The sequence below is a fragment of the Tursiops truncatus genome, chromosome 9 (assembly GCF_011762595.2).
Source record: "Tursiops truncatus isolate mTurTru1 chromosome 9, mTurTru1.mat.Y, whole genome shotgun sequence".
In the NCBI taxonomy this organism is placed as follows: domain Eukaryota; kingdom Metazoa; phylum Chordata; class Mammalia; order Artiodactyla; family Delphinidae; genus Tursiops; species Tursiops truncatus.
In genome coordinates this window covers 99,169,314-99,195,559 of record NC_047042.1, presented here as the reverse complement: position 1 = coordinate 99,195,559, position 26,246 = coordinate 99,169,314, and the positions used below count along the sequence as shown (strand labels likewise).

Here is a 26,246-nt window from a genome sequence, read left to right as displayed (position 1 = left end):
TTCACATTTCTCGGGTCTCCCCTGACCCTGGGCTCGTCTTCCCAGGGCCCAGGCCTCGCCCGTGTCACCTGCAGCGGGCACTGAGCGCAAGCTGTGTGTAGGAGCCCGTGCTCGGCGCGGTGGGGGACCAGGGCATAAAGGACCGGCCCTCTCCCTTCAAGTCAGGTCCCTCGGTCCTTCCAGCGGGGAGGGGGGGGAGGCGGGGCGGGGGCGGAATCCCCAGGCTCCTCCTTGGCCGCCTCAAAGCCGGCCGTCGCACCTGTCCTCACGGTTCCCCTACCTAAGGGCCCCTTCCCCCTCTTGGGGCGCGCGAGTCCCGGGGGCTCCTGGGCTGAGCGAGGGGCTGGGGTCGGGGGAGCCCTCGGCTCGGCTCAGCCAATGGGAAGGGCGGGCGCGCGGCTTGTGTGGGGGGAGAGGGCGGCGCTGCGGGCGCGCGGCGGGCGGGAGGGAGCCGGGAGGCGGGGGCCGGAGCCCGAGGGGCGCGCGCCGCGTTAACCCTTCCGCGGCCGGGCCGAGCAGCAGGCGCAGCCCCAGCCGCTGGCGCCGGAGCGGCTGTCGGCGCAGCGGGCGGGAGCCGGGAGCCCGGCGCTCGGGCAGGCGGAGCGCAGCGCGGAGACGCGGCGGAGGGGGCCCGCGGCTCGGCTGGGGCCGGCAGACAGGTGTGCGGGCGGCCGGGCGGCCCGAGCTCAGGCAGCTCCAGGCCGGGCCCACGGTCCGGAGCCGGCGCCGAGCGGAGACCCCGCGCCCGCACCCCAGTCCGGGCCCCGCCCGTGCTCTGCCTGGCCGCGGGGTGCGGGGACCACGGCCGGGCCGGGCCACCGGAAGCCTGTGTTGGGCCGGGCCGGGCCGGGGTGAGTGGGGGTCCGCCCGGCCCGCCCATGGGCTCAGGATGCCGGTGCGGAGGGGCCACGTCGCGCCGCAGAACACCTTCCTGGACACCATCATCCGCAAGTTTGAGGGCCAGAGTGAGTGGGGGAGGGGGCCGGCGGGGAGGGGGCTCTGGGGGCGGGCCGAGCTCTCCAGAGTGTGAATGGGGGGGCGTGCCCGGGCCGTGTGCGTCCTGCTAGTGAGTCTACGGGGGCTGGTGACCCCAAGGCGCTGGCCAGGGGTCGCGGGGTCAAGGCTTGGTGCTGGGTGCCGTGGGCTTGGGGCCAAGGGGCCTGGTGTTGGGGAGCGCAGCAGGAAGCTCAGCTTAGGTTTCCGGGACCGGGGAGTGTGTGTATGTGACAACCTGAGTGTGCAGGGAAGGGAGGTGGGATGGGAGTGTGCAGGTATCCTTAACTCTGGGTGCCTGGATGTGTGAATGGGGCTGTGTGGACGCAAGAAGGGGAGAATGTATATGGCCCAAACTGTGGGCCCCGAAGAGTACCGTGCATGTGCCCGTCCAGACTGTGTTGCCGGAGACTGAAAGCCAAGTATGTAGGGTCAGTGCCTAACACGCTCTTGGGTGTGTGTGGGGTGTCTGTGTGTCATCCATGCCTTTGACCCTGCACGGGCGGTGGGGAGGTATCTTTGACAAGGCTGGGAACTGTGGGCCCTGGGGTGAGAGGGAGCCAGGGCTGAAGCTGGGCTTTAGGGGCCTAACAGTCTCCAGGCGATGACCCTATGTTGTTGCTTTTCCTGTCCTGAGCCCCTTTATGGGGACTACAGCAGCCCTAATGCTGGCCTGGTAGGGGAGCCTTCCAGAAGTGTCCCAGGCTAGGTGAATGTTCTGTGTGTGGGTATTTGCACCCTCCTGGCATGCGTGTGTTTGTCCCCAAGGCTGTATGTGCCCTGGTGGGTGTGACTGCCAAGGGCTCTGGGAGGGGGTGACATTCCTTGCCCATGACCCTGTGAGCACAGGACAACGTGTGCTTGTGACCGTGGTGGGGGAAGGGAGGGGTCAGTGCGCTGGGCAGCATTGTCTGAAGCAGAGGAACAGGGTGATCCTGAGGGGGAGGAGACTGCGGTGGTGGAGGGCAGTGAGGCCGGGGCTTTCACTCCCACAGGCTCGGGGAGGCTCTGTAGGCTGGAGGCTGGGGGCCTGCCTCTGGCCCCACCTTGCCACTGACTGCTGCGTGACCTTGAGTGACTCTCTTCCGAATCTGGGAAGGAGGGGGCGGCCAGAGGGGCCTTTCAGGTCCCTTCTGTCTCGCTTATTCTAGGAGCTCAGGGAAGGAGGCGGGGTGGTGGGGGGGTGGCAGGGGTGGGGCCTGCCTTCGAAGAAACTCACTCTCCTCTCCAGGCCTGGGAGCGGGGCCCAGGTGGTTTTTCCTCTCTGAAGATGGTGCGTACGTGGCTGGTATGTGGCTGCTACGAGGGACCGCCTCCGGCCCAGTCAGGAGTCTTTTCCTGTGACAGGGAGCCCTGCCTGTGGGGCTGATGGCTGCCCGAGAGTTCTGGGGGGCCTGGGGAACTGACCTAAAGATGACCCAACTTCAAAAAAGTAATTTCCTGGAGGCCAGGGTAAGGGAGGGGAAGGCAGGACGAGGCCAGATCCTGGTGCAGCAGCCTGGGCCTTGCACATGTGATTGCCCAGGGCTGCAGCCTGAGGGCTATGCCCACTAGGAAGGGGGAGGGCAGCGTTCCGACTGCTACCCAAAGCCCCAGCATGAAAGGCCAAAGTGGCCGGAAACTTCTGTGTTTATAAAAACCTCTATCCTCAGAGCATCTCTCCTGGCACAAGCTGGGGCTGCCGCCCGCCTGCTGCTCACCCACCAGCCTGGCTCTTGGGGCATGTGTGGAGGGAACGAGCCAAGTCTAGCTGCAGTGGGTCCACTGGGGCCTCCCCTTGATGGGGCCGAACTGAGGAAGGCCTCACATCCCTGGAGAGCCGCTTTCATGGGTCTGTTTACAAGTGGGCCCCTCTCTCAGGCCAGGCTGGGCTCCAGGTGTTGCCAGGGTTTGGAGCTGCAGGTCCGTCTCCTTGCTCCCTATGACCTTGGGCCTCCGCCAGTGCCCCGCTTATTCCTCACCAGCTGCCAGGCCTAGGTTGGAAAGCGGGCTCTATCTTTTACAAGCTGCAAGATGAGGGCAAGAACTTCTTCTGAGTCTCAGTTTCTTCATCTACAAAACGAGGATAACGATGGGGTTGTCAGAGTATTAAACGAGAGAAAGGATCGTAGGTGCTCACGTGGTACTTCTTCCCTCATCCTCTTTGACGCGCCCACTCCCCAGCTCCTGACTGCCCTTGGAGGGGTCGCAGAAGTCCCAGGAAGTACTGACCTGGCAGGGTCCACAGATACTTGGGGGAGTGATTTCCTAGGGGTCCCCGGGGTAAGGAGTGCCCAGGGAGCGCCCCCCAGTCTAGAGAGCGGGGGTCAGGAAGAGAAGCCGGAGCGGTGCAAAGGGAATGCTGGCCGCCATCTCTGGCCCTTCTCAGGCTCTCCAGGCCCAGTGTTTATCCCTCCGCCGCGGCTGCTGACACGCGTTGCTGACACCCGCCCAAGGCTGGCCTCGGCCTCGGGCGCGGAGGGGGCGGCGGTCCGCTGGCGGTCCGCCCGGGGGAAGCCACGCAGCCAGCCCGCGGGCCGGGCGGGGGAGGGGGCGCGCCGCCGGGCCGGGCCGGCCAAAGCACCTGTGTCGGGGCACAGCTGCGTTCGTCCCCTGCTGGGGACCCCAGGCCCGCTGTGCTTCCTGGGGCGGGGAGTCCCCGGGCGGGCAACTGTGTAGGACAAGAGAAGGCGGGGAAGGGCTGGGAACCCTGGGGGCAGGGGTCCCGCTCACGTGCCTGCTTATCCCCGCCCCCCAGGCCGCAAGTTCATCATCGCCAACGCTCGGGTGGAGAACTGCGCTGTCATCTACTGCAACGACGGCTTCTGCGAGCTGTGCGGCTACTCGCGGGCCGAGGTGATGCAGCGACCGTGCACCTGCGACTTCCTGCACGGGCCGCGCACGCAGCGCCGTGCCGCCGCGCAGATCGCGCAGGCCCTGCTGGGCGCGGAGGAGCGCAAAGTGGAGATCGCCTTCTACCGGAAAGATGGTAGGCGCGGGCTGGGGCGGGGCGGGGCGGGGCGGGGCGGGGCCGGGCCGAAAGGCCGGGGGTGGGGGTCGGGGTCGGTGGGGTGGGGGCGGCCGGCGATTGGCCGGAGCTCCGGCCTGTTGCAGGGGGGCGTGACCTCAGCAGGGACCTATGGGGTGCGCCAGGTGGGAGGCGCGGGCTGGGTATTGGCGCTCTTTACCCCGAGCACTCCGGTGGGGTGGTTTACGGGGTCCCCAAGGGGCTGCTTGGTTGTGGTCTGGAGTCTCTGGTTCCTTCCTCCCTGGGCAGATGTGGGCACGTTGAGCTAGGTGGGTTGGAGTTTGACGGCAGCACCGGGATGGCAGGTGCGTGCATGGATGGAGGTAATGGAAGTCCAGGCCGGTGGCTGGGCGCCGACCTCCGCCCACAAGGCCTCTAGCTACCCTCGCCTCTGCCAGGTGACTGACTGGTCTGGGGAGTCGTCGCTGAGGGCGAGGCGGGGAAGGGCTGCAGGACTCTGGCTGGCTCTCTGCCGCCCCTCTCCTGCCCCCTCTCTCTTCTGCTCTTCAGCTGCACCTGGCGGGAGGTGTGTGCCTCTCCCCACAACTTCAGTTCCCTTTGTCCCATCTTTTGAGCGCCCCGCCCGCCACCCCTTCCTGCGCCAGGTGTCTGCTCAGCCACCGCCTCCCCGCCCAGCTGCGCTGTCTTCCGGCGAGCGGATAAACAGAGCCATGGGCGGGGCTGCTCCCACACCGCCCCTGCCCTGGTGGGGTGGCCTTTGCTCAGGGAGGGCAGTGCCGCAGGGCTTGGGGGGACCTGCAGGTATCAGAAGGCTGGGGAGGGGGCTCTGGAAGGTGCCGCAGGGCTGCCCATCGGTGCCCAAACCCTGTCGCTCACCAGTGTGTATCTGATGAGCATTTACCGAACCCCGTGAGCCAGGTGCAGCAAGGTCTTGGAGATGGAGCAGTGCTCAAGACAGAGGAGGTTCCTGCCCACAGCAAGCTTACCTTATGTAGACAGCGCTCTCTGTCTCTTCCTGGGGGCAGTGAGCCAGCAGCCCCCGTATGCCTCTGGCCCTGTCCCTTGGAACCTCCCCTGTATGCTGTGCTCAGGGTTGGCTGCGAAGGATCACATGCCCTGATGACCCTGCTTTTGCAGGGGTGCCCAGCTGTGAGATCCCTGGACAGAATCAGAGTTGGGGACAGTCACTGGGGACCTGTGGAAGAGGGTTTGCTCACGGCAAATGGGCCTCTGGCTGGGAGATTAGATGCAAACTCTGAAGGCAGGGCCTCCTTTCTGGTTCTTCACTGATATCCCCCCAGAACCTTCATCAGAGCAGATGTGCTTTTATATCTGCCTGGCTATCTAGTACTAGGTAATATCAGTGGGCGCCTTCTATGCGCTGGACACTGGGCCGAATGTTTCAGTTGCATCATCTCATGGAGTCTTCACAACAACCCTGGGAGGTAGATACTACTTTTTCTGCATTTTGTGGTTGAGGAAACTGAAGTTCAGGAAAATTAAGAAACTTCCGTAGAGAGTGCAGAGCTGGGAATGGAACCCTGTCTGTCCGATCAGAGCCCTGTCCAGTCTGCTCTGCTGTCATGTATTAAAAAGGAGGCAGAATGGTTGCAGGTACGTCTCTAAACTGCACGTTACTCTACGCGCACTTTTATTTTGAAAGTTCGCAAACCATTGGTGTCATGAGAAGAACGTGAATACACACGTCCTGGGTTCAGGTCTAACACCAGAAATTCTGTGATGCGGATCAAGTTGGTTACTGCCTTGAGCCCGTTTCTACTTCTGGGATAGTGTGCCCACCGGACCCCTCGGCGGCAGGGGCCTGGGTGATTCTGTCTTCCCTGTAGTGTGTGTGAGGAGCTGCCCTCCCTCCTTCCTGCCCCAGGCTGGCTCCTTTGGGAGAGGATGGCCGTGGGACCCCTTCCGCAGAGGTGCTCTCATGGAATCTTGGTGACATTGAGGATCACCTAATCCAGCCCACTCAAATTACACATGGAAACACTGAGAAGCAGAGGTCAAGTTACCAGCGAATCAGTGGAGGGAGTGTGGGACTAGAACCCAGGCCTCCCACCCAAGTTCAAGCTCTTTCCCCACCCCAGGTTACTGCTCCAAATGGTGCTGTGACCCAGAAGGTCCTATGCCAGCCATCTCGGCCTGCCCCCTTCTCTGCTCTCACCTAGTTTCCATGGGGATCAGGTGTCTCCTGGTGGCCAGCAGGCTGGCCTTGGCCCTCAGGTTATGTGCGCCGCTACTTGTCCTGGCACTTGAGGCCTCGGGTGCAGACAGATTTCCTCTGCCTCCCTTCCCTCTCCCTCTGCTCAGTCCCTTGGGCAGATCTCTGTGCCTGACCCGGGCGGGGTGTGTGTGTGTGAGTGTGAGTGTGTGTGTGTGAGTGTGAGTGTGTGTGTGGGTGTAGATGTGAGGAAGCCCAATGCCACCTCTTGTTTCTGTCCAGGCCTTTCTCAGGGTCTTTGCCTGGGCCCGCCACGGCAGAGCAGGTCCCTGGGCTTTAGCCCCAGGGAGGTGGGTGGCTGGGAAGGAGGCGGGGCCTTTTGCTGGCAGGCACCACCGTGGACAGCTGTGCTGTGTCGGTGCCTCTAGCCTAGCTCTGTGCAGCCTCAGGGCCTGGAGCCAGACAGCCCCATTATTTAGCTGCTGGGACTGCTGGGAGGTGGGGAGGCCAGACTGGGGGCTGTGGGCTGGAGGGAGAGACGCGAGGTGCCGGGCCCTCACTGGCCCCGTGTCCGTGCTCCTTCAGGTCAGGCCTGGGGTTAAGGTGCAGCTGGGATCAGGGCCCCGCAGCCTGGGGCTGGCAGTGGCGGCATCCCCTGGGGCTCTGGGCTGTGCCTCGGCGGCAAGAGATGCTGGTGCACACCTGCGTTCCCACGTTGCCCCGGGGAGGCTTCGGGCCCTTCCACCATGGCTTCTCCTCACACGCTCCCCTCCTCTTCCAGGCCTCGGGAGGTCCCCTGCCCTCTGGCCCTCGTGTTCTCTCTGCTCTTTGTTCCCACCTCTCTGCCCCGCCCCTGCCACGCTCAGCGGCCGCCTGTGCCCGTGGTCTCTGCTTCAAGCCTCCCTGCCGGCTCTGTCCCCCGCGGTCTGCATCTCCCTCTCCCTGCAGCTGTCTTCTTCCCCCCCTTCAGTACCCCCGAGGCTTCCTCCCTGCCTCTCTCCCTCTGCCCCGGTGGCCCCCGCCTCTCTGGGCTCCATCTCCAAGTCTCTGTCTGGCTCCCCGTACCTCTGCCTGTCCTGGCCTGGTCTCCATGTCCCTGTGTCCCTGGGAGGCTGTGCGTGGGTGGGGATGGGGGTGTCTCTAGAGAAGAGTCTGTTGGCTTCTCCACTCCAGCTGCAGGCCGGTTGTCATGGTAACAGGGTCAGAGGGCCCCCCCGCTGCAACAGCTGAGCTGTGGGCTGGGGGAGGGGTGGGGACAGAGGGCCAGCGTGCTCCCCAGAGCCCATGGGGAGCCAGAGCCCCAGAGGTGACCCCACACCCACTGGTCTGTGGTCCCCAGACTCGGACCTCAGCCTCCCAGGTGCTTGCGCAGGTACTCCTGGCGCCAGTGACTCTCCGCGCACCCCAGGCCATTTCACTGCCTCCTCCCTGGTCGCTGAAACCTGACTCTGCACTGTGACCCTCCCACACCACCCCCTTCTCCATCACGGCCCCAAGCTCAGACATCCACTCCTCCCCTCCCAGCCCTGTCCCCTCCAAGCTGTGATCCTCAGGTCCCCAGGCCCCCAGCAGGCAGGGTGGCTGCTGCAGGAGCCCTTGGGTATTTTGAGGCTGGCAGGCAGGTCAAATGGAGGCTGGTGCCTGCGTGTGCTCTGCGTCCTGAGGTGGAGGGGGCCGGGGTGAGCCCGGAGGAATGAGGCTAGACACAGGCAGCACTTTACTTAGGGGCGGGGGGGAAGCCATCGAGGGGCCCCTCCACCTCGGGCCTTCTGGTCAGGAGTCCGGCAGGTGCGCACACCTGCACCATGGTGGCCGGGAGCAGGGCTCGGGGGCTGCGTCCGAGCCCAGCCTCGCCTTCGCCCCGTGGCTCCAGGGAGGGCAGCTGAGCCGGAGCAGGGTGCCCTGGCCTGCATGGGGGCTTCCTGTCCCAGCCCCACCCTGGGGGCCGGGCGGGCCTGCCAGGACCGAGGGTGTGGGCCGCTCCTGGCCTTCTCTGGGGTCTGGAGAGTGTCGGGCGGGTGGCTCCTCTGTGTTGTGTCTGCCGTAGCCCCTGAGAGGAGCTATGTAAATATTTGTGCAGAGGCATCTGGGATGGGAGCAGATTTTGACAGTGGCCTCGGGCTTGGGGAGGGGGGCCGTGGGCAGCAGGAGGGCCAGCATGGGGATGTGAGACCGGGTGAGCCTCAGCCTCTTTTCTGCCCAGTGGTGGCTTCCAGGGTGGTGGGACTTCAAGGGGTCCAGGAAAGTCCTTTCACGATTAAACATCTTCCCCGAGGGTGCTTGAAATGCCTCTATTTGGGAACCTTTAGCTTGGGTGGAGAACGAACCTTTTTCTTTAAAAAGACATTCTCAAAAAAAAAAAAAAAAAAAAAAGACATTCTCTTCTCATCACTCCTCCCCTGTAAGCAGGGAGGAGTGTGGAAATAGCTCGCCCTCAGTGTGAAGGAGTTTCACAGAATCATTCCTCCCTGACATGGGGAGGGGCCCATGGGGTCAGGGCCAGAAGAGGGGGCACAGAGGGACACTTGGGACAGGTGATGAGTGTGGGAGAGGCTCTGGATGAACCGCTGTCCCCCTAAAGTCCCTTCCTGTCCTTAGTCCAGGGGCCCATAAAGATCTCCACGCTGTGCACTGTGGTTGGCCTTGAACGGACTTCTTTCCGTTTTGGTCGCGTGTCTACTGGAGTAGAAGCACCTTGAGGGCTGGGCAGCGTCTTCTCTTTAACCCACCATCTCCCTCACGTACAGTTCTGGGCAAGGCTGCCGTGTCTGACTCCCCCACTAGATTGGAAGCTCTGGGAGGGTAGACAGCGGCCTGCTTTGTTCTCTGTTGTATCTCTGTGTCTGTTGCATAGTGGGAGCTCAGTTCATGCTCCCACTGAATGAAGGACTGAATGAATGTGGTGGGCAGTGTGCTGTGTTGCAGAAACCCTATACCAGGAGTCAGAGCCTTGGGAGCAATTTCTGGTTTAGTTATAGACTTGCTGTGTGACCTTGGACAAATCACTTCCCATCTCTGGGCCTCGGTCTCTCCCTCTGTGAAAAGCCTTAGAATAATAGAATGCCAGGGCTGGGAGGGGTCTTAGAGGATGGGGAGGCTATTGGGGCCAGAGGAAGGTGGCCTGAGGTGGCCACTGAGAGAGCTGCAAGTCTTCCACCCCTGCCGTGTGGGGGACATTGTGGGGTACAGGGAAGGCATCTGGGGATTCTCAGCCTTCCTGCCTCATAGATGGACGGAGGAGGGCTGGATGGGGGAGCAGAGCTGGAGGAGGGGGTGGTGGCAGCTGCACTCATTGGCACCCTCACTGTTGTGACTGCACTTTTTTTGTGTGTGTGTGCGGTACGCGGGCCTCTCACTGCTGTGGCCTCTCCCGTTGCGGAGCACAGGCTCCGGACGCGCAGGCTCAGTGGCCATGGCTCACGGGCCCAGCTGCTCTGCGGCATGTGGGATCCTCCCGGACCGGGGCACGAACCCGTGTCCCCTGCATCGGCAAGCGGACTCTCAACCACTGCGCCACCAGGGAAGCCCTTTTTTTTTTTTTTTTTTTTTTTTTTTTTTTCCGCTGTGTTGGGTCTTTTTCGCTTTGCGCGGGCTTCTCATTGTGGTGGCTTCTCTTTGTTGCGGAGCTCGGGCTCCAGGTGCTCCGGCTTCAGTAATTGTAGCGCATGGGCTCGGTATTTGCGGCATGAGGGCTCAGTAGTTGTGGCTCGCGAGCTGAAGAGCGCAGGCTCAGTAGTTGTGACGCACGGGCTTAGTTGCTCCGCGGCATGTGGGATCTTCCCAGGGCTTGAACCCGTGTCCCCTGCATTGGCAGGCGGATTCTTAACTACTGTGCCACCAGGGAAGTCCCTGTGACTGCACTTATAGTTTGCAAGCTGGGACGCATGCTTTGTGGCAGGTGGTCCTTAGATGGGGCCTTGTCGCCATCATTTTACAGGTGCCGAACTCACTTAGAAAGGCTAAGGGGTCTTAGCCAGCTGGCAGGTATCTGAGAGGGAACTCCAGTCCAGTTTTCCTCTTTCCACTCGAGTCCTGCCCAACACGGAACACCACTGCACAGGCTGTCTTGCCCCAGAGGGCCCGTTGGGGTCATGATGGGCTCAGAGCCCCAGGAAATTTGGCTTTTAGCTTGGGTTCCCAGAGCTGCAGTTCCTCATTTGCTAAGTGGGATCAAAACACCTGTCCTCCCGCGTACTGCTGGGAGAGGTTCGGCAGATAAGAGGGTAGGTGCAAAGCAGTGTCGGGTGCCGAGGCTCTTGGCATTCTACTCGCCATCAGGCAGGGCGTCACCCATGTGGCCGCAGGTTCTAGTCAACCAAGGAAGTGAGTTGACCAAGGGTCTCAGCATCCCTGTTCCCTACGGCCACCACCCTGTGCCCTGCTCCGCCCCGGCCTGCCTCTCTGCCTCTCTCCACGGGCTTCTGCTGGGCCAGCTCCCGCTTCTTCCACAAATCATAGAAACCAGGGGTGTTTGTGTTACGGGTTTCTTCTTTCTCTCTCATTGGTTTTTCTCCTTTTCCTTTTTTCTCACTCCCCAGTCCCGTTACCCTCCCCTTAGGCAGCCATTCAAATGTACTTCCTGTGAATGTGTTGCTTGCATATGGTCTTGCAAAACGTGTGTTTTGTCTGACTGCATATGGGTTTAATTTATGTAAATGATATGTGCTATATATTGTATTTTGGTGTTCACTTTTGTTGCACAGGAGTCCGCCTTTAAGTCCAGCCAGCTTGTTCCTTGATCTTGAGCCTATAGCTCCGTGTTCTCTGGTGTGCTCCCCCGTCGTTTTCCCTGTCCACTCTCCTGGGGAGGGCCCTCCAGGTTGTCTCTATAAATGATGCTGCAGTGAACATCTTCATGCCTGGCCCCTTTGGGACTCATGTGAGGATGTCTTTGGGATTTCCCCCCAGGGGTGGAACTGCTGGATCCCAGGGTATGTGGACACTTAATTCAACTAAGTACTGTCCGGCTGTGCCTGAGCAGGGCTGCATCTGTTGCCACCCTCCTGAGCAGAGCACGGGATTCCCCTGCAATCCTGCCACACGTGGCGTTACCCACCTTTCTAATTTTTGCAAGTTTAATAGGTGGAAGTGATATCTTTCTGCTTTAATCTGCATTTCTTTGATTTCATGCGAGTCCGAACATCGTGTAGGCAGCCGTTCAGGTTTCTTTCCCGTGAATTCCGTGCTCATATCCTTTGCTCACTTTTCCATGAAGCTGCTGTCTTTCGTTCTTGTTGATCTGCAAGAGTGGCTTATTGATTCTAGAAACACAAATGCATACAGTTAAATATCCACTGTGTATGCTGGATACTAATCCCCGTTGAATCAAGAGTTCGTAAATATCTGCCCCCCTTCAGTCGTCTGTCAAATTTATCCAACAAAAATTCTTAACTTTGATACAAACAAATACATGGATTTTTAGCTTTCTTCATGCTTTTGAAGTTTTGTTTAAGAAATCCTTCACTGTCCTGAGGTTGCAGAGGTCTACATTTTCTTCTGTTACCTTAATTGTTTTACCTTTCTCAGTTGGGTCTTTAATCCATCCTGACCCTACCTTTGTCTGTGGTGTCAAACAGGGATCAAGGTGTGTTTTTTTCTGTTTACTGAGCCGATTTTCCCAACACATCTAGTAAACAGCCTGTTCTTCTCCGTTGACTTGTGGGGCTACCTGTGCCACTGGTTAATTTGCCGTATATCCATGCGTCTGTCTTGGAGCTCTCTGTTCTGTTCCAACGATTTGTCTGTTCCTGCATCAAAACCATATTAAAAATATACGGCAGTTAGTATGTCTTGGTATCTGGAAAGGCAAATCTTCCCTCTCTGCTCTTCTTTTGAAAGGTTGACATACATATTTGTGGACCTCTCTTCTCCTTTGCAAACTCTAGAGAAGGTTTATCAAGTTCCTGGGAAGAAAAACCCCACCAGAATCTTGACTGGAACTAGATTGGTTTTATGGGTTAATTTGGGGAGAATTGACACCTTTCTAAGATTTGTCCCATCTGAGAGTCTGTAGCGTCTCTCCATTTATCAGATGGTTTCTGCATCCTTTATTAGTTTAAGGTTTTCTTTTTTCTCCCCCATAGAGACCTTGTGCATTCTTGGTCACTTCCTAGACACTTCATAGTTTTGTGTTTTTTTTTTGGCCATACCATGAGGCATGTGGGATCTTAGTTTCCCGACCAGGGACTGAACCCGTGCCCCCTGCATTGGGAGTATGGAGTCTTAACCACTGGACCACCAGGGAAGTCCCCACTTCATAGTGTTTGTTGCTATTATGAAAGAGATCTTATTTATTTATTTTATTTTATTTTATTTTTTTGCGGTACGCAGGCCTTTGTTGTGGCCTCTCCCGTTGCGGAGCACAGGCTCCGGACGCGCAGGCTCAGCGGGCACGGCTCACGGGCCCAGCTGCTCCGCGGCATGTGGGATCTTCCCGGACCGGGGCACGAACCCACGTCCCCTGCATCGGCAGCGGACTCTCAACCACTGCGCCACCAGGGAAGCCCGAAGGAGATCTTATTTCTGACTACCTACTCTAATAGCCTTCTGCTGGTGGAGAGGGGGCTGATCTTGTATCTGGCAGCCTCACTGGATGAAGTCTCTCATGAGCTAGTTCTAATTGTTTATCTGTTGATTTTATTGGTTCTCTAGGGAGATGATCCTATCATCTGCGAATAACGCTGGTTTTCTCTGTGTATGTTTGGGTCATTGCCATATGCGTTGACGTTGGAACGTTCCATCTGCCTTTTCAGCAGGCTTTCACATGCACTTGTATTTATTTGCTGGAGTCCTGTGAGGTGGGTGAGTCAGGGAGGGATTGCAAGTTTCGGATTAATGATTGAGAAGCTGCGGCCGACTGGGTGACCGATGGGACAGGCCCTCTGGGGTATGCCGGGAGCCAAGGTGGGAGCGGCACCCTAGAAGCTTGCGGGGCCCTGGAGGAGGGCAGGGATCCCCACTGTCCCCTAGCGGACCTCGGCCCTTTGTGCCCTTGCTGCCCGTGGCCAGCTGTGTGAGGGTCACAGAGAAGAGGGCTGGTAGGGGTCTGAGGCTCAGAGATACCCCAGCCCCCTTGCCCGGATTCCTGGGCCGTCAGCCTCCGTGTTCCGTGCTGTTGACTAGATTGAATAGTGCTTCAGCAGAAGACGCCACCTCATTCCTCTGAGGGTTCTGACTGCTGTGCAGACTCAGGGTGGGTTTGAAATGGGCCAATCCTGTCCTGAAAGGGTAGTCAGTCAGTGCCCCTGGATCTAAAGGGAGCTTAAAGAGTGGGGAGATGGCCCTGTCCCCATCTGCCATCCGGGCAGGTCCCTGCCCCAGTCCATGATCGACTGGACACCTGTTCACCCAGTTTGTCCCGTGAAGCCAGCCCGACGCTGGCCTCAGGCCTCCGGCTCTGGGCAGAGGGAGGAAGCTCCCCCAGAAGCCAGTGTACAGTTAGCTCTCTCATTAGGAGCCAGTGTTGGAGGAGTTTTCAGCGAGAGACATCCCTGTGGCCAGATGGAGCTGCCGAGAACATCTTTGTAGAGGGGGTCCTTCGGGGGCCTAGAGGGATGGGAGGAGTTGGAAGGAAGCGGGGTGGGGCCGTGGGGAGTGGGAGGGCCTGTGAAGCTGGGGTGCACTGGAGGGGGCACTGGGGCCAGCCTGCGTGTCCGGGGATGGGAGGCTAAGTGTGGAGGCCTCAGGGAGGTGGGGAGTGTGACGGTGCCGTAAGGGAAGCTTTCCCCGAATAAACATGGCCTCGTTTCACCTTCCCGGGGCTGCTTCGGAACGGGGCAGGGCTGTGACTCCCAGTGTACAGACTGTGAGGCTGCAGCCCCGAAGGAGGTCGAGTAGGGCTGAGCTCCAGAGCTTTTCTAGAAAGAGCTCTTCTCCCGAGGCCATCACAGTGGCCCCTGGGAAAGGTAGCACAGACAGGCCACATGCAATGGGTTTGGGCGGGCACCTGGATGACCCACAGAGGCCCTGAGGCCCTCCGTATGGCCCCATAAATCTCTGGGAAAGTGTTAGGCTGGAGGGGCTCATGGAGGGTCTGTCTGGAGATGCTCCTTCTGTGTGAGCTGGGGTCTGGATCGTGGTTCCCCAGCCCCAGCCCTGAAGTGAGTATTCCTGGGGAAGTCTGTCCCACTCAGCTCCTGGAGCCATGGGGATAGGATTGGCCTCTCTTTCTCTCTCACACACGGACACACACACGAACATACACGCGCACACTCATTCACTGGCTGGCCTCTCAGGCTCCCCCGCTCTGTCCCCTGGGCCTGTAGTGTCCCTGGCCTTCCTTAGGTCCCCACTGCCCGAGAGAGCGACGTTAGCGACACGGTGGCCCCTGGCCAGGAGCAGCTCCTGCTGCATCTTCCTGTCGCCGCCACCAGGCTAAATATAACCTGACACTGCACAGCCCTGGGCCGCCGCCGTCGGAGACAGCCTCTGCCTGGGGGCGGACAGGCCGACTGGAGCCCCAGCCTCCTGCCCCAGCAGGGCAGGACAGCGACGGGGGCGAGGATGGCTGCTTCCCCGAGGTCACCTTCCCTGCAAGGACCCAGCACCCTGCCTCGTTACAGCTCTGAATGCTTCCACAAGGCCATCTGTCATCTCATCTGGTACCCAGAGCACGAGTCACTTGTCCCTGCAGTACCCACAGGGAGTCTGAAGCTGAGAGGTGGCTGACCTGCCCACAGTCACACAGCGATCGCCCAGGTCTCCTGAGGGTCGGGGCAGATCAGCTCGGCTCAGCTCCCCAGGACCCCTCTCTCTGCCAACTCATCCCGGGCTCCAAACTGGGGGTCCTGTTGACTCCCCGGCTCCGTGAGGGTGGGTGCCACGCCTGTCTTGTTCATGAGGCCCTGAACGCTTCACGTGCGCGTGCTCAGTGAATACTCCAGGGGGATGAAGAGCCCCCTGCAAAGGAGCTCGATTGACACCTAGTGTGCAGACGAGCCACTAGAGATTCTGACCTGGGGAGCTTGTCCAAGGACACTCAGGTCACCCGCAGGCCTCCCTTTCCCCACCTGCCCGGTGCTGCCCCAAGAGTTAAGACCTGCCCCCGCGAAAGCCGATGGCGGCTCCTGCCTGGCGACTAGCCAGGGGTTCCCAGAGGTGGGCAGCTGGGTTTGGGACCGTGGGTGGGTTGGGGTGCAGGGCAGGGACGGTGCCCCAGGTGCACTGTCGGGTGTGGGTTGGCACCAGGTGAAAGCAAGCCAGCGTTGCGTTCTGATGAAGATGCTCCCTTCCCCGGGGTCAGGAGGAACTGGACCTGCTGCACCTGGAAGGTAGCCAGACCTGGTCCCCTGGGGCCCTCCCACTGCCCCCCTGCCCCTTCCTCAGTGGCCTGTGGTGAGCTGCATGACCTCTGCGGCCCTTAGGATCCGAGGCGCAGAGGAGCCTGTCCTTGTGTGGGGCTGTCAATCCATGACCACCTCTCCTCTCCCGGTCTTCATTCTCACAGGGCCCAGGGTGCCCCAAGCCCAGGAGGCAGGCCGAGGCTGGGTGCCCGGATGTCTTCAGCTAGGGCTGGGGTCGGGGGGGGGGGGGGGGGGGGGGGTGGGGGGTGTGTGAGTCGGGTGTTCTTCAGCAGCAGCCACGTGAGCCAGGCTGGCCCAACGGCCCTCTCCCTCTCCTCCTTCTCCAGTTACCAAGATGTCCCTTGGGGGACTTCCCTGGCGGTCCAGTGGTTAAGACTCCGCGCTTCCATTGCAGGGAGCGCAGGTTCAGTCCCTGGTCGGGGAAACTAAGATCCCGAAAGCTGCGCAGCGTGGCAAAAAAAAAAAAAACCCGCAAATAAACAGAAGCAAAAACAAACAAAAAAACCTCCCTTGGGCCCTCCGGCTTCACAGTGTTCTGTCATTCATCCCTCCAGCCCAGTGGGGCGTGGTCATCGTCCCGTATTGCAGAGGAGCTCCCTGGGGCTGGAGGAGGGCAGGTGGCTCGCCCAAAGTCATTCTGATGCAATGAGCAAAGGCCACTTAACTCCATAGCCTGTGCCCCGCCCTTTCGCGCCCGGGAGCCCCACAGCCGTTCTGCGGGCCGGGCAGGGGCCCTCCGCTCCCCGTTCCCTCCTTCCCCGGGCGCTCCAGACTCCGGCTGTCTCGGGAGCGCGGGCCGCTCCTGCCACAGAGCGGCTCTCGGCGGAACTGCAGCCTCCGCCAGCTCTGGGCTCAAGTCAGCCTCTGCTCCGCGGAGCTGCTCTGCGGGGGTGGGGCGGGGCGGAGGCAGGAGAGGAACAGAGGGATGAGCGGGGTCTGGGGTACGTAGGAGCAGGGCTCATGGGGGGCGAGGCACTGGTCCCGGCGTGCGGTGCCAGCCCAGGGCTCCGGGGAGGCGGCCCAGACACTGACTCTGAACATTTCTTCTCTGCTGAGAAGTTGTGTGAAGGTCACAGCCCCGGCGCCTGCAGGCCGCGATGTGCCACTGCTCAGTTCTGGCTGTCCCTGTGCCCCACCCCTGGCCTGCTGACCTCCAGCTGCCCTCAGGGACCCCCCCCCGCCAGAATTCCAGCCAGTGATGGGATGGAGTCCCCTGGCAGGTCTGGCTGAAGAGCTAGGGAAGCTCACGGAAGACCCAGCCAGCCAGGCAGGATGGGCGGGAGGCAGAGCCTCTCGGAGCCCTGGCTGACCTGGGGCTACCCGCTTTCCTTCCTTTCGTGGCCACTCGAAAATAGTAGCTGGAGCCTAACACCCCGCCTCCCCCCAGCCATCAGGCAGGGCTCCAGTTCACATTTTCGGTATAACAAGGGCTTTTACAGGGTTATTTGAAAGGGAAAATTCCTTGAATGTCCACCAAGGGAGAGGACCAAGGGGGCTCCGTGTGTGAGTGTGTGTCTGTGTCCAAGGGCCGGGAGTGGGCCTGTGCCGTAAGGGGGCTTATATCTGGAGTTTCTGCGGCCTGGCGTGAAGGGGGGCACAATTTGGGATGTCAGGGTCCTGGGCTGTCCAGGCTGCAGAATGCAGTTCTGGCCTCTCTTGCTAAGAAGCTGGAACTGAAGTGGGCACGGGGTGTTGAGGCCTCCAGTTCAGAATCCTGAGGCCGTGCCCTGGGGGCAGGATCCCCAGGCCATCCTGCAGGGTGGGGCTCATCAGGGTTCCAGACTCTGGACTTACGTGAGACGAGTTTCCCAGCGAGGAACCAAGACCAGGGGCCTGGATCGCTGGGCTCCCAGGGGGTGGGTGTTGGGGGGGGTCTCCAGGGCTACGGTTTCCTGGTCTCTGGCCTCTCCTTAGTCCCTATGAGGGCCGGTCCCTGTTCAGGCTGCTGCCGGCCATCACCATATTAGGGCATAAACTCTAGGCGGGCTGTCTAGGTGCCAGACGGTCTCCAGCTGGGCCCGGCCTCCTGCAGCTCCCAACACCACGGCAGTGTTTCAGCCGGGCCATGTCAGAGGCTGGAGGTCAGGGGACAGGAGCAGCTACTGGAAAGAGACCCTGAAAGAGCCCCCCAGCTCCGGTCCCGTGGGCCAAGCCGTGAGGGCCTGGGACGCGGTGAGTGGAAGGGCGTTGGGGTAGGGCAGAGAATTCTTGGCCAGCCCCTGCCCTGGCCCAGCTCCCCTCATCCCAGTGCCATCCTGTTTCCGTTGGTTTCAGAGGATCTCCTTCCACCAGATTAATCCCACAGCAGTTAGAATTGCTCCCCTGCCGCTCCCTCTCGGCCCTGTCCCTATAGCAATCGCCCCGGAGCCCGGCCAGCATCTCCTAGGAATCAGGCCCTTTACGCCTGGCCTTCTCAGGTCTGTGGAGGACCTGCGGCTGCACTTCCCAGGGCTGGCCCACAGGGCTCATTGGCCGTCGGCCCCTCCAGCTGGTTGGCCTTGACTCAGTTCACCCCAGCCATGTCCTCTCCACCAGCCCTGGTCCTTGACTCCTCCCCCGCCGTTAGCCCCACCCCATCACCAACACCACTGGCCAGCGCCTGCTCCCTGGTGCGTTGTTCTGGGTGCTAGGCCCTTCAGAGGGGACACAGACGCTGGTGAGTTAGGACCCGGCAGTTCAGAGAAGACAGATGAGCACCAGGAAAGAAGTCTCTGCCCTGGGAAGAGAAGATGAGGAACATGCTTGGTCCCCATCAGGTCCATGGAGGAACAGAATGTTAATGCGCCTTCTTGTTGCATCAAGGAGGGCTTCCTGGAGGCGGGGGTTCTGAGCTGGGCCTTAGGCAGAGCCTGAGAGCGCACCAGGGTCTCTTTCAGAAATCAGCAGAGAGGAGGGTGTGGGGGCCGTGCGCTGGTCAAAGGCAGAGGTGGAACAGGTACATTGGCCTGGTGAACTGACAGCAGCTGGAATAGGGGGCCTGGTGGCCAGAGAGAGACATTGGGAGGGAAAAAAAAAATCAGAAACAGAGAAAAAGACGAGAGACAGATGAAAGATCTAGAAGCAGCGCCTCTCAACTCTGGTAAAGGATCAGTTTTGTTTCTGACGTGTCACAGACCAATACTTGTGTGAAGTACAAAACTCACATGCTTGGGTCTTGCGGCAATGCCCAGTTGCTGTAAAGGTTTTGAAGCTCTTGCTCTCAAGTTCTGAACTTATCTTCTTGTGGATGACACAACAGTTGGGTACGAACGAAGAGGAGCAAAGACAGAGAGACAGAGGGTGATGGCTAACCTGTCTCTAGTGTTCGGCGCACGCCAGGCACTGCCCTAGGTAGCTGGCACGTGTTGACTTATTTAATCTTTACAACTCATGAGGAACGAATTATCATCGTTCCCATTTTATAGATGAGGAAAATGAGGCACAGGGAGGTTAAAAACGTAAGAAAAATGCATCAATGACAAGGCAGCAGAGCTGGGATCTGAACCCTGAGATCCTGGGCTTAAAGTCTGTGGGCTTAACCTCCAGGCTGCACTGCCTTGCATGAGGAAAAGCAAAGATAGAGTGTGAGAGGATAGGGAAAAAGGTGAGACAACCCAGGAAGAAAGGAGCAGAAGGCAGTGTGAGGAGAATGAACATCGGGAGAGAGGGCTGGAGAACCAAGGCAAGCAGAGAGGGAAAGGGAGAGCTTTGAAAGCGGAAAGCTGGAGCAGCCAGATTAGGGAAGCAGCTCTGGCCGGCAGGTGGCAGGAGGAGGGGGTGGGGCAGGAGGCAATGGTGAGAAGGGGCAGGACTGTGTGTGGGAGCCGTGGGGGAGGCAGAAGTGGACAGGCCCCTTCAGGTTTTGGGGGCCCATTCCGCCTGGTAGCACAGTGGCCGTGTCTCCGCTTTGCAGGGAGCTGCTTCCTGTGCCTGGTCGATGTGGTGCCCGTGAAGAACGAAGATGGGGCTGTCATCATGTTCATCCTTAACTTTGAGGTGGTGATGGAGAAGGACATGGTGGGGTCCCCAGACCGTGACACCAATCACCGTGCCCCTCCCACCAGCTGGCTGGCCCCCGGTAAGTGCAGCTGTGTTCTTGGGCTGGCGCAGGAATACACGGTTTCCCCTCCCTGGGGCCGTGAGGCTGCCCAAAGGCAATGCTCTGTAGGAAGGGATGCGGAGGGGATCCCTTCAGGGATGGGGGAGAGAACATGGAGGACACGGCCGGTCCCCTCCAGCTCAGCATGGACAGGTGCGGTGGAGTGACTGAGCCCAGATTCACAGGTCCCTGGGGCAGGAGCATGGCTGGTTTCATAGCCTTACCCGCTTGGGGTCCCACCACAGCATCCCCTGGGAGTGATCCTCTCTCCAGCCCCAGGGATGGGGGATTCACCCTTCCCAGATGGCCCTGGCCACTGCGGGGCAGCCCCCTCTGCTCATGGGAAGGCCCCGTCTCTCATGGACTCAACTCTGTGAAGTTTCTCTCTCTGGTCCTTGTTCCCGGACGGGTCAGCTCCCTGCCGTGGCCTTGGCTACTTGAGAAGAGGATGTGAGGGGACTCCTCCCTGTGGCTGGAGGCGTGGAGGCCTCACCTCATCCCCCCATGACTCAAAGGCTCAGACACCTCCTCCTCCCCCTGCGTGGCCTTTTTGGGTTTAATTTTTTTTTTTTTTTTTTTGCGGTACGCGGGCCTCTCACTGTTGTGGCCTTTCCTGTTGCGGAGCACAGGCTCCGGACGCGCAGGCTCAGCGTCCATGGCTCACGGGCCCAGGCGCTCCGCGGCACGTGGGATCTTCCCGGACCGGGGAACGAACCCGTGTCCCCTGCGTCGGCAGGCGGACTCTCAACCACTGCGCCACCAGGGAAGCCCCACTTGGGTTTAATTTTAAATGTTCCCTCAGAGTCATGGCAAAAGAAACCACCTCTTGGTTTCTCAAGCTCTAAAGTGGCAGCATTAGTAACACTGGCCCCACCTGTTCCATGGGTACCACCTCCAAGGTGGCAGGGTACGGCGGGAACCCGTGGCATCACTCCTCCATGTGGATGCAGGCCCTGCCATTTACTGTGTGACCTCCAGCAAATCACATAACTCACTGACGCCTAAATTTCCTCAAGTCCAAAATGGAGGTAATGATACCCGATGGGTGCAGTGGTGAGAGCCACAGGTGGTTTATGCAGAGACTGCCGGCGATGTGAGGCTCAAGAAATGGTGGTTTATTATTGGCGGAGTCTTAGATACGACGGCACTCTAGACTTTTTCTGGAGACTTGAGTTCTGTGCAGTAGGAGTGGGGGTGGAGGGGTGCCGGCGGCTCTCGGGGCTCCCACTTTCCCTCCTCCCTCCCCTTGGTGACTGGGCTGCAGCTGCTAGGCCTGGCCCTCTCCCGGGCTGCTGACGCCATGCACCTCCCCTCTCCCCGCAGGCCGCGCCAAGACCTTCCGCTTGAAGCTGCCCGCGCTGCTGGCCTTGACCGCCCGGGATTCGTCGGTGCGGCCGGGTAGCGCAGGCGGCGCCGGTGCCCCGGGGGCCGTGGTGGTGGACATGGACCTGACGCCCGCGGCGCCCAGCAGCGAGTCGCTGGCCCTGGACGAGGTGACGGCCATGGACAACCACGTGGCGGGGCTCGGGCCGGTGGAGGAGCGGCGCGCTCTGGTGGGCCCGGGCTCGCCGCCCGCCTGCGCGCCCGGCCCGCACCCGTCGCCCCGGGCGCACAGCCTCAACCCTGACGCCTCGGGCTCCAGCTGCAGCCTGGCCCGGACGCGCTCCCGAGAGAGCTGCGCCAGCGTGCGCCGCGCCTCCTCGGCCGACGACATCGAGGCCATGCGCGCTGGGGCGCTGCCCCCGCCGCCGCGCCACGCCAGCACCGGTGAGGGTCGGCCCCACCCCTGCAGGAACTGCCCGGCTGCGTCCTCAGCCGCGGGCCTGTCCATTCCAGGCCCTCAGCTTCCTCCCTCTCCGCCCTGTCCTGTGTGCCTGGGAGATGGAAATCCTATTAAGCGCTTACTTAATCCCATTAAGTAGCCTTTTATTCCATTAAACGTGCATTCATCCCGTTGCATTCTTCCACTCTCAGAGCAGGTGCTGGCCCTGAGGAGCTGGCTCTCCCAGGCTGGCCTGGAGCGGGGATGCCCACGGGAGTCGGGAAGGCGGGAGAGGCATCTGGGTCCCTGCCACCACCTGGGCCTCTGGCAGGCTCCCAGTGCCTGCTGAACAGACCCGTATAGAGGCTCTTTCCCCTTCGTCATCTCATAGCTGCGTCAGGCGCGCTTCCTTACGGTGGGGAGGGGCCTGCCCTCAGTTGTTTCTCAGGGACTCCACTCCTGTTTCCTGAGCTGCCCTCAGTGAACCCCACGGCCTGGCTCCTGCAGGGCCCGTCTCCACCTCAGCTCTGTGTCGTCGACCTGACGGCCTTTGCCCCTGCCTGCCTGCCACCCTGACCCCCTTTCCCCTCCACCCCAGGGGCCATGCACCCCCTGCGCAGCGGCCTGCTTAACTCCACATCAGATTCGGACCTCGTGCGCTACCGCACCATTAGCAAGATTCCCCAAATCACCCTCAACTTTGTGGACCTCAAGGGCGACCCCTTCCTGGCTTCGCCCACCAGCGACCGGGAGATCATAGCCCCCAAGATAAAGGAGCGGACCCATAATGTCACTGAGAAGGTCACCCAGGTAGGTGTCCAGCTCGCTGGCTCTCTGCTCACGTGGGAGGAGCTTGGAGGGAGTGGAGTGGGAGTGGACTGTGGTCAAAAGGGGGGTGGAGGGGTGCAGTCAGTGAGGGCCTCCTGAAGGTGGCGGACGTGCCGGCTGGGGGTGAGGGTGGCGTTTCAGAGCTGGGACGAGAGAGATCCTGGAGCAAGGGAGACTGGAGGGGGTGCCCACGGGAGGGGCAGATACAGAGGACAGGTGGATGGGGCTCAGGGAGGACAGGGCAGTTGAGGCCGGGCACCTGGCAGGGTGAGGGTGGGTGGGAGAAGGTGCCCACGGGGCACAACAGAGTCCTGGGCGCAAACCAACGGGAGGTTTCCCGTTAGAAGGGGCCACAGAGGTCAAGGTTGGGGGTCCTGATTCTTCTAGGCCAGTGTGATGAGCCAGGCAGAGGGTGGGAACCCGGTGCTAGGACCAGGGTGGCCTAGAGGTGCCCACCCCTGTCTCCAGACCATGGGAGAGGAGAGTTTTCCTTCCCAAGTCGGGAGTGGAGGGTATGGAGTTGGGCGCACAGATACAAGAGGGGTCGAGTCCCCGAATTCCAGACCAGAGAAGATTGCCAGCCCGGGGGGGGGGGGCACTGCCCAACACTGCCCAGTGGCAGGGCCAGCCTGGTCTCCTGCCCCCTCTTGGCAGCAAGCCAGCCCCACTGCCCAGTCCATCCCAGCTCCTTCCCGTCCTGGCCTGGGGGTGGGGTGGGGGAAGGTCAGGACTGAGAAGCCGGGGACGGAGGGGGCTCCCGGGCCACGCCTGGCTCGCCTCAGTCCCACCGCCCCCTCCAGCTCCTTGGGGCTCCCTGAGCCGCCCGAGTGAGGGAGCTGTCCGCGCGCTGCCGTGGGCCTCCTCAGCCCTCCTCCTGGCCCCGCTCCGCTGCCGCCTTGGCTCTCTGGGTCCCTGCCAGGTCTCCGGCCCCTTGGCCTTGACTCCAGAACGTTCCCCCCCACCCTAGGCCCCATATCTGGCTGCCTCGGCCTCACCCCCTCCCACCTCTGCCTCTCTCGTCCTCACCTGGAGCCCTGCCGGCTGCCCTGCCCCTGTGCCCACAGCGTGTGCTGTCGTGTTGTGGTCTGTGCGCGCCAGCGTGAGCCTGTGCTCCTGGCTCTTTGGTGGCCGGCCGGTCGCTCCATCTCTGGGTGTCTGTCTGACTCTGGCTGGCTGGGCACTGGACCGGCGGGGCGGGGGTGTCGGGGAGACCATTAATCTGCGGTGACAGGCCGGGCTGCCGGGGGGAGGGGGAGGGGCACGGGCCGCGGGAGTGGCTGCAGCGGGAGCCCGGAGCAGCGGGCCGCGGGGGAGGGGGCCTCTGGCCGGCGGGCGGGGCGCGGGAGCCCGGTGCCGGCGGGGCGGGGGTGGGGACCTGGGAGGAGGAGGGGCCGGCTGGAGGAGCCGAGGTTCCTACCGCGGTGCCCTGCCGCTGCTGGGCTGGCAGCGGGCAGAGCGCAGCACCCTGGCAGCGCGGCCGGCACCAGGGGGCCATGGGCGGCCTGAGCCAGGCGGGCTGCTGTCCGCGCTCACTGCCAGGGTGACCCCAGCCCCGAGGCCCAGCCCCAGTGACCCTGGCTTCGTGCCAGAGGCTGCCCTGGGAGCCAGGCCGCCAGCGGCTGGGGCGCAGCCTGGGCCGAGGCTGCTGTTGAGGTGCAGGTGAGGCGCTGGCTGGGCCCTTGGGCCCCGGGCAGGCAAGCTGGGGGGAGCCAAGTCCTCCATGGCGGCCCCAGCGGGGAAGGCGAGCAGGACAGGGGCTCTGCAGCCCAGGGCCCAGAAAGGCCGGGTGAGGCGGGCCGTGCGCATCTCCAGCCTGGTGGCCCAGGAGGTAGGTGACCGCCCCAGCCCCTCCCCTCCCTCCGGGGCGGGGGCACCGAGTTGGATGCGGCCCGGAGGGCTCTGGCTCCAGGCCGGGAGAGGGCTTCTGAGATGCAGGATGGTTTGGGAGCCCTGGGATCTGTGGCCCCGCTCGTCCCACTCCTGGCTCCGGCTTGCTTGCTCTGCTCCAGACCCGCTGGGCCTAGGTGGACAGTGTTTTTCTTGCCAGCGCTTCCCTTCTCCTTGGGCTTCCGTGGCCCAGCCTTCTAGCTCGAAATGCACAAGGAGGAGAGGGGAGAACAGGAGCGAAGTGGGTGCGCGGAGGGGATGGCGGGGAGACGGGGGAGGAGAGGATGGCTTCCGCCCCCACCCCACCTCCCCCAGCCAGCGGGCAGCAGCCTGGCCTGGCACAGAGGCGCAGGGGCTCCACCCCTCCAGCGCTCTGTGTGTCGGTGAGCGGACCCTGCGGCGGGCGAGGGAGGCGTGGGCTGCTTCGGGGGTCTAGGTTGGGGGGCTGGGACCCGAGGAGGCTGGGGTCAGAGGCCACTGGTTGAGTGGTGAGGGCAGGCTGAGCCGGGCACCGGGTCCACCTCTTCTGGGGCAGCCTGAGGTGCTGGTGGCTACGCTGTGGTCCCCCAGGCTGCCGACTCTATGGGCACCTCCTGGGAGCCACGTCTCCAGCCCCTGGGGGGCTTCTGGCAGAGAGCCAGAAGCCAGCTCAGGGAGGATGGCCCGGGGAGTTGGAAGCGGCTCACGGGTGGGTCTGAGAATCCCACCCCTGTCGCCACCACCAGCACCTAAACTCTCTGCCGTGGCTCCTGTGACCCTCCCAGCTGGGGGACAGGTGTGGGAGGGGATTCTTCGCAGCCACAGGTGAGGCCCGGGGTTTGGCTTAAATGAGCTTCAGTATTCTGTGTGACAACAGGTTATGTAACAGGGGAGGTTAGATACCGGCAAGGCCGTGTGGCGAGCTGGTGGTTGCAGAGCTGAGCAGCCCGGCCGGCCCCCACAAGAGGAGGGCTGCGGCCCCCACAAGAGGAGGGCTGCGGGGCCGGGCCTCGTGCCCTGGCCTTGCCCCCGGCATGTGTGCTTGTGTCCTGGGTGGTGCTGGTCCTGCTGTGGGCGGACTCAGGTAGGGGGCAGGATCCCATTTGTCAGGTGTGGTTCAGCACCGCCTCCGGGGGCCTGGCCTCTCAGGTGTGGTGAGGAGCCCTATCCGGGAACCTTCTCCTGCCTCCTTGTCTCTGAGGGCCCTTTGCAGTCCCCACTTGAACCCTGAAAGTTCACCGCCCATGTTTTCTGCCTTAAGGAGCAAGGGGCTCGGGCTGAAGGCAGGGCAGAAGCGGGGGCCTAGAAGCCACGTGCCCCTTCTCCTGCCCCAGGCGCCAGCTGCCCACCCCACCCATCCTGTGCCTCTGGAGCCCCTGTGGCCAAACCCCTAACTATGGTCCATCTTAACTTCCGGTTACTTCCACTAATGAGGGTCTCCACACAGTCCATCTGGTGAGGGTGGTTCCAGGGGGTCCCCAGCTTGAATATGAATGGGAGTCTGCGGCTCCACCCACCACGGCCCTTCCCAGCACAGAGGCCTGAGGATGCGGGGCCCTGGCGCTTAGCGCTGCTCCCGCAGGGCCGGCAACCTTGGCTCTCAAGGGGGCAGGTGAGGCCTTGGGTTTGGCTGCCCAGGGATGGCAGGGCCAGGCTGGGAGAGTTTGGGGATTCTGAGGGGCAGGAGGAGGCCGCAGGGGGACAGACAGAGGCTCCTGGGACAGCGCGAGAAAGCTGGTCTCGGCTCTCCTAGTTTGGCTTGGGGGGAAAGAGGGGTGTGACTTGCTGCCACCTGGTCTGGATGGCGAGCCTGCCTCTGCCTGGGTGATGAAGGGGCAGGACAGGAGGTGAGCCGGTGCGGGGCTGGGTGGTCACTTCTGAATGGCTGCCCTGGGCCAGGGTGAGTAGGGAGGCGGAGTGAGTGTCATGGTCTCTCTTTCCGGGATGCCAAAGGGCCTGAGGCTGGGTGGCTGGTATCCTTGGGCCAGAGGCATGAAGGGACATTTAGGCCCTCAGTCCCTGGGCCACCAGCAATGGGACTTGTAAGGAGCTGCAGTGACCACCACCATTTACATCGCCCAGGCCGGAAGCTGTAGTCCTTAGAGCATTATCTGGACAGAGACTGTAGTTATGTGGGACGTGTGTGTGTGTGTGTGTGTGTGTGGTGTTTGGGGGGGTGGGTAAGATCTCACGGTGGGAGTTATATCCATAGTTATCGGTCTGTACTGCTGGTGGGGAGCAGTACTTGTGGGTGTTACTGCTCGGTGCCCTGGACT

General features: G+C 61.6%; 1 protein-coding gene across 5 annotated transcripts in view; it reads left to right on the top strand.

Moving 5' to 3' along the window:
* The first annotated feature begins 3,772 nt into the window (after positions 1 to 3,772).
* KCNH2 (potassium voltage-gated channel subfamily H member 2) overlaps positions 3,773 to 26,246 on the top strand; it is a 30,307-nt gene continuing 7,833 nt past the window's right edge. For 2 of the 5 annotated variants that reach the window (XM_073810081.1, XM_073810083.1), the window contains exons 1-4: positions 17,484 to 17,608; positions 19,329 to 19,493; positions 20,838 to 21,281; positions 21,875 to 22,086. In XM_073810081.1, the coding sequence (XP_073666182.1) occupies positions 19,391 to 19,493; positions 20,838 to 21,281; positions 21,875 to 22,086 (759 nt within the window). In that variant the 5' untranslated portion in view covers positions 17,484 to 17,608; positions 19,329 to 19,390. Of the gene's footprint in view, positions 3,962 to 17,483; positions 17,609 to 19,328; positions 19,494 to 20,837; positions 21,282 to 21,874; positions 22,087 to 23,489; positions 23,933 to 26,246 lie in introns of those variants that run through there. The other 3 variants (XM_073810084.1, XM_033862736.2, XM_073810082.1) reach the window with 3 other exon arrangements.